Source organism: Entamoeba dispar, genomic scaffold (assembly GCF_000209125.1).
Source record: "Entamoeba dispar SAW760 scf_1105229460813 genomic scaffold, whole genome shotgun sequence".
In the NCBI taxonomy this organism is placed as follows: Eukaryota; Evosea; order Mastigamoebida; family Endamoebidae; genus Entamoeba; species Entamoeba dispar.
In genome coordinates, this window is record NW_001854380.1 from 81,387 (window position 1) to 93,598 (window position 12,212).

The 12,212-nt window shown below is 26.0% G+C and overlaps 8 protein-coding genes across 8 annotated transcripts, besides 22 other annotated features; 7 read left to right on the plus strand and 1 right to left on the minus strand.

Annotated features, from left to right (window-relative positions):
* Nucleotides 1-29: 29 nt before the first annotated feature.
* Nucleotides 30-51: a sequence feature (AT_rich).
* Nucleotides 52-451: 400 nt separating this feature from the next.
* EDI_044440 (NAD(P) transhydrogenase subunit alpha, putative) lies at nt 452-3,757 on the plus strand (the record flags this gene model as incomplete). Its single annotated transcript, XM_001737745.1, has 1 exon — nt 452-3,757. The coding sequence occupies one exon, from the start codon at nt 452-454 to the stop codon at nt 3,755-3,757; it is 3,306 nt and encodes a 1,101-aa protein (XP_001737797.1).
* Nucleotides 3,177-3,214: a sequence feature (AT_rich).
* A 12-nt stretch (nt 3,758-3,769) lies between the features above and the next one.
* Nucleotides 3,770-3,807: a sequence feature (AT_rich).
* Nucleotides 3,808-3,949: 142 nt separating this feature from the next.
* Nucleotides 3,950-3,999: a sequence feature (AT_rich).
* Nucleotides 4,000-4,105: 106 nt separating this feature from the next.
* Nucleotides 4,106-4,163: a sequence feature (AT_rich).
* A 6-nt stretch (nt 4,164-4,169) lies between these two features.
* Nucleotides 4,170-5,183, plus strand: EDI_044450 (uncharacterized protein; the record flags this gene model as incomplete). Its single annotated transcript, XM_001737746.1, has 1 exon — nt 4,170-5,183. The coding sequence occupies one exon, from the start codon at nt 4,170-4,172 to the stop codon at nt 5,181-5,183; it is 1,014 nt and encodes a 337-aa protein (XP_001737798.1).
* Nucleotides 4,534-4,625: a microsatellite.
* Nucleotides 4,771-4,827: a microsatellite.
* Nucleotides 5,184-5,195: 12 nt separating the features above from the next.
* Nucleotides 5,196-5,276: a sequence feature (AT_rich).
* Nucleotides 5,277-5,285: 9 nt separating this feature from the next.
* On the plus strand, nt 5,286-6,400 carry EDI_044460 (kinesin heavy chain, putative; the record flags this gene model as incomplete). Its single annotated transcript, XM_001737747.1, has 2 exons — nt 5,286-5,499; nt 5,550-6,400. The coding sequence occupies 2 exons, from the start codon at nt 5,286-5,288 to the stop codon at nt 6,398-6,400; spliced, it is 1,065 nt and encodes a 354-aa protein (XP_001737799.1).
* Nucleotides 5,796-5,961: a microsatellite.
* Nucleotides 5,918-6,085: a microsatellite.
* Nucleotides 6,395-6,432: a sequence feature (AT_rich).
* Nucleotides 6,433-6,468: 36 nt separating this feature from the next.
* Nucleotides 6,469-6,643: a microsatellite.
* Nucleotides 6,596-7,411, plus strand: EDI_044470 (MADS-box transcription factor, putative; the record flags this gene model as incomplete). Its single annotated transcript, XM_001737748.1, has 2 exons — nt 6,596-7,246; nt 7,331-7,411. 2 exons carry the CDS (start codon nt 6,596-6,598, stop codon nt 7,409-7,411), a joined length of 732 nt encoding a protein of 243 aa, XP_001737800.1.
* Nucleotides 7,284-7,329: a sequence feature (AT_rich).
* Nucleotides 7,412-7,609: 198 nt separating the features above from the next.
* Nucleotides 7,610-8,294, plus strand: EDI_044480 (uncharacterized protein; the record flags this gene model as incomplete). Its single annotated transcript, XM_001737749.1, has 2 exons — nt 7,610-7,996; nt 8,052-8,294. 2 exons carry the CDS (start codon nt 7,610-7,612, stop codon nt 8,292-8,294), a joined length of 630 nt encoding a protein of 209 aa, XP_001737801.1.
* Nucleotides 7,847-7,897: a microsatellite.
* Nucleotides 8,282-8,327: a sequence feature (AT_rich).
* A 37-nt stretch (nt 8,328-8,364) lies between these two features.
* Nucleotides 8,365-8,430: a sequence feature (AT_rich).
* A 19-nt stretch (nt 8,431-8,449) lies between these two features.
* On the plus strand, nt 8,450-9,076 carry EDI_044490 (uncharacterized protein; the record flags this gene model as incomplete). Its single annotated transcript, XM_001737750.1, has 1 exon — nt 8,450-9,076. One exon carries the CDS (start codon nt 8,450-8,452, stop codon nt 9,074-9,076), a length of 627 nt encoding a protein of 208 aa, XP_001737802.1.
* A 19-nt stretch (nt 9,077-9,095) lies between these two features.
* On the minus strand, nt 9,096-10,755 carry EDI_044500 (uncharacterized protein; the record flags this gene model as incomplete). The annotated part of the gene is made up of 2 exons (XM_001737751.1): nt 9,096-10,620; nt 10,673-10,755. 2 exons carry the CDS (start codon nt 10,753-10,755, stop codon nt 9,096-9,098), a joined length of 1,608 nt encoding a protein of 535 aa, XP_001737803.1.
* Nucleotides 9,450-9,470: a sequence feature (AT_rich).
* Nucleotides 10,756-10,983: 228 nt separating the features above from the next.
* Nucleotides 10,984-11,018: a microsatellite.
* A 76-nt stretch (nt 11,019-11,094) lies between these two features.
* EDI_044510 (uncharacterized protein) lies at nt 11,095-11,766 on the plus strand (the record flags this gene model as incomplete). Its single annotated transcript, XM_001737752.1, has 1 exon — nt 11,095-11,766. One exon carries the CDS (start codon nt 11,095-11,097, stop codon nt 11,764-11,766), a length of 672 nt encoding a protein of 223 aa, XP_001737804.1.
* Nucleotides 11,742-11,850: a sequence feature (AT_rich).
* Nucleotides 11,851-11,941: 91 nt separating this feature from the next.
* Nucleotides 11,942-11,977: a sequence feature (AT_rich).
* Nucleotides 11,978-11,980: 3 nt separating this feature from the next.
* Nucleotides 11,981-12,160: a microsatellite.
* A 12-nt stretch (nt 12,161-12,172) lies between these two features.
* Nucleotides 12,173-12,212: part of a sequence feature (AT_rich) that runs on past the window's edge.

Below are 12,212 nucleotides of genomic sequence, written 5' to 3' on the forward strand. Positions count from 1 at the left end.
TGTTATTTAGTCTTATCCAAGAATTTGTCTTTAATAAAAATTTATATAAAACAATGTAACAATGTTCTTAGAAAAAAAACAAATTCAAAAAATTTAATGAAACAAAATATTTATGAAAAATTAAAGTTGGTAAAATCATATTTGAATTAACAAATTAAAGAATTATTACTTGAAATGTATTAAAAGATAAAACAAATGTCAATAAAAGTTGAAACTTGATGTTTTCTAAATATTAAAAGAATAAAACTTTTTAAAGTTCTTTAATAAAGAACAAAAGAAAAACTTCAAAGAGAAACAATGAAACAAAACTATTTTTTATATTAGATTTTTAAGAAAGAAACAAACCAATGAAAGTAAGAGTTACTTCTACACATTTATTTTCGATTCTTCTAGATTCTTTTCTAAAGAAAAGTAAATAAAAAGATTGAGTTATCTTAATAATCAGATTTTTATGTCACTTCTATTGTTTACTAGTTCTAATCCAGATGACCATTTTACTTTCAATTATATGAAATTCCTTACCAACTTTGTTTCAGTTGGGAATATTATTGTTTCACTTTGTTTTATTCTTGCCTTGAGAGGATTATCAACACAGATAAGTGCTAAAATGGGAAACATTTATGGAATTATTGGAATGTGCGTTGCTTTTATTGCTGCAATAATTTCAAAGTGTTATGACTTTCTTAACGCATCTACCTCACCTGACGCACTTGATAGAAATGAAATTCTTTATTTACTTATTGGGTATTTATCTTGTTTGATTCCAGCAGCATGTATTGGTATTTTTATTGCATCAAGAGTAGAAATGGTTCAAATGCCACAGTTAGTAGCAGGATTTCATTCATTTGTAGGACTTGCTGCTGTTTTTGTTGGTTTTGCACATTGGATTAAAGACGCTTCGTCTTACCAACAAGTCCATCAGTTCAAAACAGATGAAGAAAAGGAAGAAGCCAATATAATGTATTTAATTATGATTGGACTTGAAACAGTATTAGGAATATTTATAGGAGGAATGACATTTACAGGATCTATTGTTGCATTTGGAAAATTACAAGGAATCATTAGATCTAAACCGCTTATTATTGGAGGAAATTTTAGACATTTTTTAAATGCAGTATTAGTTATTTTAGGATGTTTATTATGCATTCCATATATTGCTAGCGAAGTTATTGTAATGAATGACATTCCTGTTTTTGGAGACACCGTTTCTATTACTGATATTCAAAAGTATAGTGTTTATTTTAATGCTAGTATTCTTGTTATTGTTACTATAATTTCATTCTTTATTGGATGGCATATGGTTATGGCTATTGGAGGAGCTGATATGCCAGTTGTAGTTTCAATGTTAAATTCATATTCAGGATGGGCTACAGCAGCATCAGGATTTTTATTAAATAATTATGCTATGATTGTTGGAGGAGCATTAATTGGATCATCAGGAGCTATTTTATCATATATTATGTGTAAAGCTATGAATAGATCATTTATGTCAGTTATTTTTGGAGGATTTGGAGCAACAACAAATAAAACAAAAAAACAAGAAGATGAAGGACCTAAAGAAATCAATCCAATTCAAACACCAGAACTTGCAAAAATTTTAATGGAAGCACATAATATTGCAATTGTTCCAGGATATGGAATGGCAGTTGCAAAAGCACAACACGTAGTTGCTAATCTTGCAGAAGAATTAATTAAAGCAGGAAAAGAAGTAAAATTTATTATTCATCCAGTTGCAGGAAGATTACCAGGACATATGAATGTATTACTTGCAGAAGCTAATGTTCCATATAAAATTGTATTTGCAATGGAAGAAATAGAAAATTTAGAAGATTTTGATGTTGCAATTGTTGTTGGAGCAAATGATACAGTTAATCCAATAGCAGAAACTGATCCAACATCACCATTAGCTGGAATGCCAATTATTGATGTTTATAAAGCTAAAATTTGTGTAGTTAATAAAAGATCTCTTAATCAAGGATATGCAGCAGTAGATAATCCATTATTTTTCTATTCTAATACAAGAATGTTCTTAAGTGATTGTAAAAAAGGATTTGAAGAATTAAATTCTGAACTAAAAAGATTAATTGGTGATATTGTTTTGAGTAATGATGATATCAATGCATCTGAAAAGACTAATTTATTAGCTGGTCATCAAGAAGCAATTCCAATGAAAATTGATCCTGAAGATTTATTTATTGGTATTCCAAAAGAAAATATACCAGAAAAAATGGTTGCTATGGTTCCATCAGTTTGTAAACAACTTAGAACAAGAGGATATGGTATTTATATAGAATCAGGAGCAGGTTTATTATCATCATGTACTGATGAAAATTATAGAAGTGTTGGATGTCGTATTGCTGAAACAACAGAAGAATTATATGAAAAATCAAATATTATTTGTAAAGTAAATCCACCAACAGAAGAAGAAATTAATAAAATGAGACAAGGACAAACATTAATTTCATTTTTTTATCCAGCAAAAAATTTAAAATTACTTGATCTTGCAGTTAAAAAAGGAATTAATGTTATTTCAATGGATTGTGTACCAAGATTATCTAAAGCACAATGTATGGATGCATTATCATCACAAAATAATCTTGCAGGATATAGATGTGTTATTGAAGCATCAAATAAATTTGGTAGATTACTTATGGGACAAGTTACTGCAGCTGGTAAATCACAACCAGCTAATGTACTTGTTATTGGAGTTGGAGTTGCAGGACTTGCAGCTATTTCTACAGCTAAAGCACTTGGAGCACAAGTTAAAGCATTTGATACTAGAAAAGCAGCAAAAGAACAAGCAGAATCAGTTGGAGCAGAATTTTGTACAGTAAATGTAGATGAAGATGCAGAAAATAAATTTGGATATGCAAATGCTGCATCACAAAGACTTATTGATGCAGAATATGCATTATTTAGACAATTATTACCAGAAACAGATATTGTTATTACAACAGCAAATGTTCCAGGAAAGAAATCACCAATTTTAATTACTCAAGATATGGTTGATTCAATGAAAATAGGATCAGTTATTGTTGATTTAGCAGCTGGTAATGGAGGAAATTGTGAATTAACTCATAGTGGTGAAACATATCTTTATGATAATAAAATTATTATTATTGGACAAACTGATTATACAGTTAAAATGTCACCACAAGCATCTCAATTATATTCTCAAAATATTTTTAATTTCTTAAATTTAATTTGTAAAAAAGCAATTGATTTTACTATTAAACTTGAAGAACCAATTGTTAGACAAATGGTTATTTGTTCTTCAGGACAAAAATTATGGCCAGCACCTCAAATTCAAGTTGTTAATCAAAATACACAATTAAAGAAAGTTGAAAATAATATTATTCCTCCTTCTCTTTTAAATAATGAAGAAAATAAAAAAACTTTCTCTATTGGAAAGATTATTGCTTTTATTGCTATAATTCTTCTTATTATATTTATGTTATTTATGCCTGAAATGTTTGTTACCGCATTTATGTCTTTTGTACTTGCTATTATTGTTGGATATTATGTTATTTGGAATGTTACAAGTGCACTTCATACTCCTTTAATGTCTGTTACTAATGCTATTTCTGGTATTATTGCTGTTGGAGGAATTACAAATATTTCATTAATTGATCCATCAACTGATCTTTTCTATTTTATTGCTGTTACTATTGTTGGATGTTTAGCTGTATTTATTGCATGTTTAAACATTTTTGGTGGTTTCTTTATTACTTACAGAATGTTGAAAATGTTCCATTAGAGTTAGAGTAACAAAATTTATTCATTATTATTTTTTTATTTAAAAATAATCCTAATGTAAAGGAAAGTAAACCTTTTTTATTTACAAAGTACATGAAACTAGACAATAATTGGTTTGATTATTTATTACAAAGTGTCAACAATAATATTCTAACGAATACTACTTATAATAATATCAATTCATATTCAAAGCTTTTTTTAAATTTGTTTTAAAAATAATTCATATTTATTTTATGATTTATAGTTTTGTAAGTCTGTAATTATGAAGCAAAAATTAGTAAAATTTGAATTTTGTACTATTGAAGAAGATAAGGGTAAAAACAAATTTCTCATAAATCTTAACAAATAGTAAATATTTTATTTATTTTCATAAAAAAAAAGATTTTAACTTAAAAATAATAATAAAACAAAAGATGTGGTGTAATTCATCATTGACAACAATCATTAATGACGTAAAAACAAACAACAAAATAATAACCTTTGTTGTAGTTCAAAATATAAATCAATCACAGACATTTATTCAGAGTTTTGAAACTAACTTAGCACCATTTCTTATTCAACAAGGATCATACATTATGTTATTTGAAGAACGTGATGAGAGATTGGCGTTACTAAAACTATTTTTACCAGAACCTGTTCTTTCAACTTCAATAATAATACTTAATAAATCTGGAGTTGTTTTGTTTCAAAAAGATGAAGCCATTAACTCGTCTTATATTGCGTCAACTGTTCTTCAATTAAATTTACAGACCAATGCACCTAAAGACCTCCCTACACAACAAATAAAAAGAGAAGAAGAAAAAGAAGAGGACAGTACAATAAAAAAAGATAAAAAAACTAATGAAGAAACTAAAGAATATCATAAAAAAGTAACCTCTGTGAATGAAATACTAAGAAAATTACCATCAAATCATAAACAAAAAATGACTTTATTCGAAACAAGAAAAAAACAACTTAATGCAGAACAACAACTAATAGAAAAACGAAGAAAAGAAGAACAAGAAAGGTGTTTGAAAGAACAAAAAGAAGAAGAGAAAAGAAGAAAAGAAGAACAAGAAAATAAAGAAAAAGCAATTCGAGAAATGAATGAAATAAAGAAGTTAAAAGCAATTCAAAACTTTGAAACAGAAGAAAAAATGAAAGAATTACAAAAAATTAAAACACAAAAACAAATAGAAAGCACTAGTAATTTTTATAATGGGATAATTAAAATCAAATTTAGATGTCCTAATGGTAAAAGCGTTATGCATGAGTTTTATCCTACTAATTCAGTTCATGAGATTTATGAATATGTTAGATCTATTTATTATAACAAAGCATTTACAATCACTGATATGAAAGGAAACCATTTTCCTGAGACTAACCTCTCATTGCAACGTGTTGGAATTAATGGTTCAGTCATATTAAACATTATTAATCAATTGTAATTTTGAACTTACTTATAAAAATTAAAATAAACAATTTTTAAACTTTTTTTAATAAATAATTTCTAATGAAAAAATTAAAAAAAAACTTAAAAAGAAAAAGAAATGGAAAATATTTGGTACGATGGACCTATCTATGATGCTATTGAACAGTCATTAACAAATAATAAACTTATAGTTATAACAGCAGTTAATGACAGTGATGAAAGTCAGTCTATTCTCCAACTATTTGAAAATGAATTAAAAGAAACAATGAAAATGACAACTACATTGTTGCTTCATGAAAATGATGAAAACTTTCAATTCTTTAGTTCTTTGTGTTTGTTTTAATTATTACGTAAATAAAGAATTATTAACTTAAGAATTTAGATACTCAACCAATTGTATTTCCTTCAGTATTCTTCTTTAATGGAGCTGGACTTCAAAAAGTATTTATTAAGAATGAAATTACTAAAGACACTATTTCATCAACAATATTTCAATTAACAATGGCATCAGTTTTGAGTCAACAAATTACTAATCAACAACAGCCATCACACATTCCTAATCAACAACAGCCACCAAACATTCCTAGTCAACAACCACCATCACAAACTAGTTCATCTAACCAACAACAAGAAAAAAAAGGTGATGATGAAATAAAGGTAATGAAAGGAGAGTTAAAAAGAAGAGAAAAAGAAAGAAAAGCCCGTGAAGAACAAAGGATAAAAGAAGAAATAGCTGAACAAAACTTAATTAAAGAAAATGAAAAAAAGAGAAAAGAAGATGAAGAATATAGAAAGATATTAATTAAACGGATTAAAGAAGAAAAAGAAAATAAAATTCAACAACAACAAGAAGAGCAACAACAAAGAGAACTAGAACTAAAACAACAAAAACAAGAAAGAGAAGAAAAGAAACAAAAAGTTCATATAGCTCTTAGATTACCAAATGGAGAAATAAAGAAAGAGTATTTTGAAAAACAAGACACCCTTCAAAAAGTTTATAACTTTGTCATGGGATTTGGGTTTGATAAATTTGTTCTTATTGATGGAGTTAAGAAAAATGAATTCACTGATCTTAATCAAACACTGGAAAATTTAAGATTTTGGCCATCTATTTTATTACATGTTGTTATAAAGAATATAGGAGAAAAAAAAGAACCTATGTTTGGAACAGGAAGTGGAACAGGAAATGTACCACAACAAACATGGTATGAATGGTTTAAATCAATGTTTTAAATTTTTTAAATTTAAATAAAAATTTAATTTATGATGTATTTGGTTGAAGTTAAAATGTTAATGAAGGAAAAAAAAAAGAAAATAGAAATAGTTAGAACTTGAATATGACAAAAACAGATCGAAAAGAGAAAAAAAAGAATTGAAATTACAAAAATAGAAAAGATAAAAAGAACTATAATAATCAATAAATTATAGATGGGAAGAAATAAAATTCGAATAGAACGAATTGAAAATGAAAAAAAAAGAGCAACTACATTTCAAAAAAGGAGACATGGTCTTATTAAAAAAGCAATGGAACTAAGTATTTTATGTGATTGTAAAGTCTCTTTAATGGTTTTTAAAGATGATAAATTAGTAGTTTATAGTACAAATGATATTAAAAAAATGTTACTTGAATTCGTAGAATTTAAAAACCAATTTATTTCATTTACTAATGATGATTATTCTAATTTAGCTGATAACCAAATTGATATAGAACAACCAGAAAAACAAATAGATATTCCTAAATCTAATTCTGAAATGTCTAAACCAGTTACTCAAAAAATTAATCTTCCTGAACCAACTTCTACTTCACAACTTATAATTAATGACCCTATTCAACAGGATAATATCTCTACACCAAAACCTGATAGTTTAACAATTAAATCAAATACTATTATTCAACCAACTAATACAGAAGGTGTTCCTGAATTACTAACTGGTTCTCCTTTAACAACCCCTTTAAAAAAGGAAATGTATAATATCCCTACAATACCTCCAAGTCAAACAACAAATTTATCAATAGATCGTACTACTCAAAATTTAGAGTTACAAAAACCAACAGAATTTCAACATCCTTCGTTTATAGTTTGTTTCTTTTATTTGATTTCTTTTCATTACAAAGTAATATATGAAATTTTTATTTAATAGAATAGATAATTTATTTTTTAGCCATATCAACCAATTAAGAGAGAACCAATAGATCCTGATACCACAATAACTCCTCCTAACAAGAAACAACCTCAGGATTGATTTAATTCTTTACTGTTTGAAGTAATTTATTGATAATGTCTTAATACTTCTTTTACAAAATTTGAAAATCTTAAAATTGTTTAATAATCTTTCAATATCATTTTTTTTATAATGATTATCTTTCCAACTATTGTTGTTACTTTATTGTCTGTTTGTTAAGAAAGTAAACCAAAATAAATTAATAACTTACAAATTTAGATGTTCAGTTATTCAATGATTTATCAATCTTCTTTACTTATTGGACAATATGGTGATATTATTGTTGGCCATAGAAACAATGAAGCAATGCCATTTGCTTTAAATACAATGTCAATGTGCTTTGTTTTTATTTTGGCCATTATTTTGTTTGTATATTGCATATCAATTATATTATCACATTCATGTGATAATAAAGTGATAACATTACTGAGCATAGTTTGCTCTGTTTTGACTACTTTATTATCAATTCTTGTTATTATTCTTCTTACTATTTCTATTATTAATACTCAGAAATCATTTTCTTCTCTGTTCTCAACTGAAGGTGAGTCAGATCAAAACACAAATGAGAAAGGAAAAAAGGAATTTAGGAATCAATTAGAATACAAAGTTTGTTTTGTACTTTTAAATTGTTTGAATTAATAACAAAAATTTACGTCAAAAGTATTCATGTTGTGGGTTTGATAGTGCAACTGTCAATTACGAATGTCATAAGTTTACACCATTAGAGTTAACATGTAAAACTACGTTATATAAACCATTTATGAAATTGATGTATTATCTGTTTATTCCAATTTCTGCGACTCTCATATTGTGTGTGATTGTTGCCTGTATTAATTTAATTCTCTTCATGTATCAACGAAAAAAATACCGACATGATGAATGGGGTGATACTTTTTATTCTTAATTATTTTAATTTTGTTATATATTACATTTTTAAGAAGAACTTTAAATAGATATATTAGATCCAATAGAAGATAAAAATAAAATTATAAAAAAATTGTAATATTTTTAGAAAAATAAAAAAATTAATAGAAAAAAAAGAATCTTCAAAATAAAAACATGACAGTTACTACTAAAACACCTTCTACCGATGTTTCATTTGAAGTACCATTGTTGAGAGGATACCTTACAAGAAGAGATCCAAAAGGAACACATTCATGGAGTAAATTATGGTATCAAAATAGTTTTGAAAGACCATTAATATTAGAATGTTTTGCAGATGAAAAATCAACAAAAGTAGTAGAGACGATTAATTTTAAAGAAGTAACTGATCTAAAAATTGTTAGAACAAAAGCTGAAGATTCAACTAAAAAAAGATATGGGTTTCAGTTTAAATACGGAAAACATACCCAAAAATTATTAACTGATGGTGAAGAAGAAGGAGAATATTGGAGAGATGGATTTACATCATTATCTCGTATTGCTCAAGGAAATGCACCAAATAAATCAAAATCAAAAAAATTATCTAAAGAATCAACGAATGAATATGGATTATTTGATGGTGAAGATTTTGCTACTACATTAGTTGATTTCTATAGTACTGATCCTGGAGTCCTTTCTTTTAAAAAAGGGGAGATTGTTATTATTATTGGTAATATTGAAAATGGCTGGATTCCTGTTGAATTTGGTGGTAAAAGAGGTTGGGTTCCTAATGAATTTATTAAACCCATGGGCTTAAAAAAATAATTGTTTAATGAATTGAACATTACATGGTTGTATTTGATTCTTCTATTGTTTTTTCTTTTGTTTGGTTGTGAATCTCTTTTGGGAAGAGTTGAGAATAGTGCTGAATAGAATAAGTATACACAAAGGGATATCCTCGAAGAGATGGAGCTAAACAAGTCACGCAATTTTCGATATTCATTTTAGTTATTTCTTTGTTCATTGCAATTAAATGAAGAAGATCAAGTAATTCATTAAGAAAGTTATATGTCATAGGAGGGATATCTTTGTAAATTTCATGAAATTGTTGGAATAAATCATCTTCTTGTAATGTATTTTTTTGTTTCCATAATTCATATAATCTATCGTCAATAAATTTTGGAATGACTTGTTCTGGTAATAATTTAATATATAATTTCAATGCACCTGCAACAGAATGAATATCAAAGTTAGTAAGACATTCAAATGTCATCATTTTAGTGTCGAGTTTTTCTACTACCTTTTGGATGTTGTCTTTACTTCCAGATACTCTAAAGATTCCTTCGATAGTAATAGCATGTTTTTTGAGATATTGAATTAATAAACTAATATTTGGTGGTAATGTGATTATATTATTTTCTACACTTAGTGTTTCTAATGAAACACCTACTATTTTTATTATTTTTGTTGTTTTACTTTTATTGCTTAATCTACTGATAAATCCTTTTGAAAGCAATCCTTTAGATCTTGGAGATAATCCTTTATTTGGTGTTGATACAGATTTTTGAATTAATGGCATTAATGACCCATGTGATTTCATTAAATCATTACTTGAACGATTTCTGTTTCCACTAGTTATATCTGGATTAAACATTATTAGAGAATGATCATCTTTTCGAATAGTGCTTCGTGGGACTGTGGCATACCATGGCTGTAACTTTGTTAAATTATCAATCCATTTAACGCATACATCTTGGTGTTTAAACTCAATACTAATGTTGTTAAAACCAATAGTTGTTTCATTAATGAGAATGAGATGTGGGTTAGTCAAATAAATAATATGGTCAATTTCCTTTGTTTCTTCTTTTCCAATAAATAGAAAGTTTTTTGTTAATTGAATAATTCGTGGTTTTTTATTTATTGTATCATATGATAATAAAACATTAACTCCATCAGTTATGATTGGATTAACTGAAAAGATGCTATGATATAATTCAATGAGTTTTTTTTGGGAATATTCACTAAATTTTATTTGAAAGATAGATACCAGTCCAGATAACCAAACAAAGTTATCACCAATCATTCTATACTTTTCCATGTATTTTAATAATTCTTCTTGTAATTCTGGTGATGAAAATTTCTTTCTTGGACTTCTTGGACTGTTCAACGAACGAGGTGTTGATGGAGTAGATTTACTATATAACATATTCATTCTTATTAAATTAAATTTAGATTTAACAAAGTGATTTGCATTTTTTAGATAAAACAAACAAAATATTGAATTCTCAAGTTCACCCAATTGGTTAAGAATTGGAGGATTCAAGAAATTTTGTTTATTTGCTTTTAGCATAACTAATTGTTGGTTATTTCTAATACGTGAATATACTGTTTTTATTGATTAAAAAATTATCAAAATCAAACTCTTGGTTATCTTCTCTAGGAGTAAACCGAAGATCCATTACTTTTGGTCTTGTTCTACGTGGGGTTGCCAATGTAGGATTCATCACTAAAAAACAACTACTATCAATTTTAAAAAACTTTAAATAGATTTTTTAAGGAGCTTCAACTTCTTTAAGAGTAAATTTTTAGTTTTCACTTATTTATCAACTTCTTTTTACATTTTGTTTTTCTCCAAGTGATGATCTAATAAAAACTTCTCTTTTTTTAAAAAGATCATTATTAATGTTATTTATTCCATAATATATAAAAGTTGTTATATATAACGAAATAATAAAAAAATCAATAAAAAAAAAAAAAGAAAAAAAAACTGTAAAAAACTAAGAAAGTTTTATATTTTTAAACCAATGAGAAGCATTTTACTTATATTATTTGTTACAGTTGTAATGAGTTCAAATGTTACTGTTACTAATACAACAAAAATAGTTCCATCTAAAGTTAGTACAGGAGAAAAATGTGTAGGAGATGTTCCAGAAAGTGAGATACAACGAATTCAAAAGAGGATAACAGCATTAGAAGCACGAGTAGAGCAATTCCAAAAAGTAGAGGTAGAAGTAGAAACTATGTTTAAATCTGTTCAAGAAGAAGAAAAGAAGAGATTAAATGAAACAGATAAAAACACACTTTATAGTGTTAAAATTAATTTATATCAAAAAAGAGTTAAAATAGTCAAAATGATAGTTAAATTATTAAAAATGATTAAAAAGACAGCAGAGATTTTACCTAAAAATATGAGTAAACAAATTATTAATAAACTTTCAATAAAAGAAAGAATTAATCGATGTGAAAAAGAAATTAATATATTAAAACTACAAGCACAAAAAGATAAAAAAATGCTCGTTTTTGAAACAAAGAAAGTTACTCGTATGACAAGAAAAATGAGAAAAAATCCAAAGGAAGTGGAGAAGATTGTAACAGAATTAGTTATCAAAGAGCTTAACAATGAAAAGAAAAAACAAACACTTAAGAAGAATGCTAAAAAAATTGCACAAAAAACTTCTTCTATTCAAGAAAAACAAATGAAAAAAATTGCAAAAAAAGTATTTTCAAAAATATGAATTTAATGAAATTTAATTGAATCAACTTTTTTTATTTCTTTTTTTCAATATTAATTCATTAATATAATAAATAAGATATTATTACAATAGGAGAAGTAGGAAGTAGTTATTATTAATATAATAAGTAGTGAAAATATTATAATGATATACAATATGTGAACTAAGATGTTCTTTGAAAAAATTTATAATTATTTTATTATTTTTATTAATAGAATATTTTTTTTATATTTACATTATTTCTTTATTTTATGTTGTTTTTTATTATTTTGAATGTTAGTGAATTATTTATTTTTAATATGTTTTATGGTATCTAATTTTATTCTTTCTCAACTTCATGTTTTTATTTCAATAAATTAAAATTTGATTTACTATTTAATTCTATTATATTTAATTTAAATGAAATCTCTTTATTTATTCATTAATAAATTATTTATTTGTTACAATGA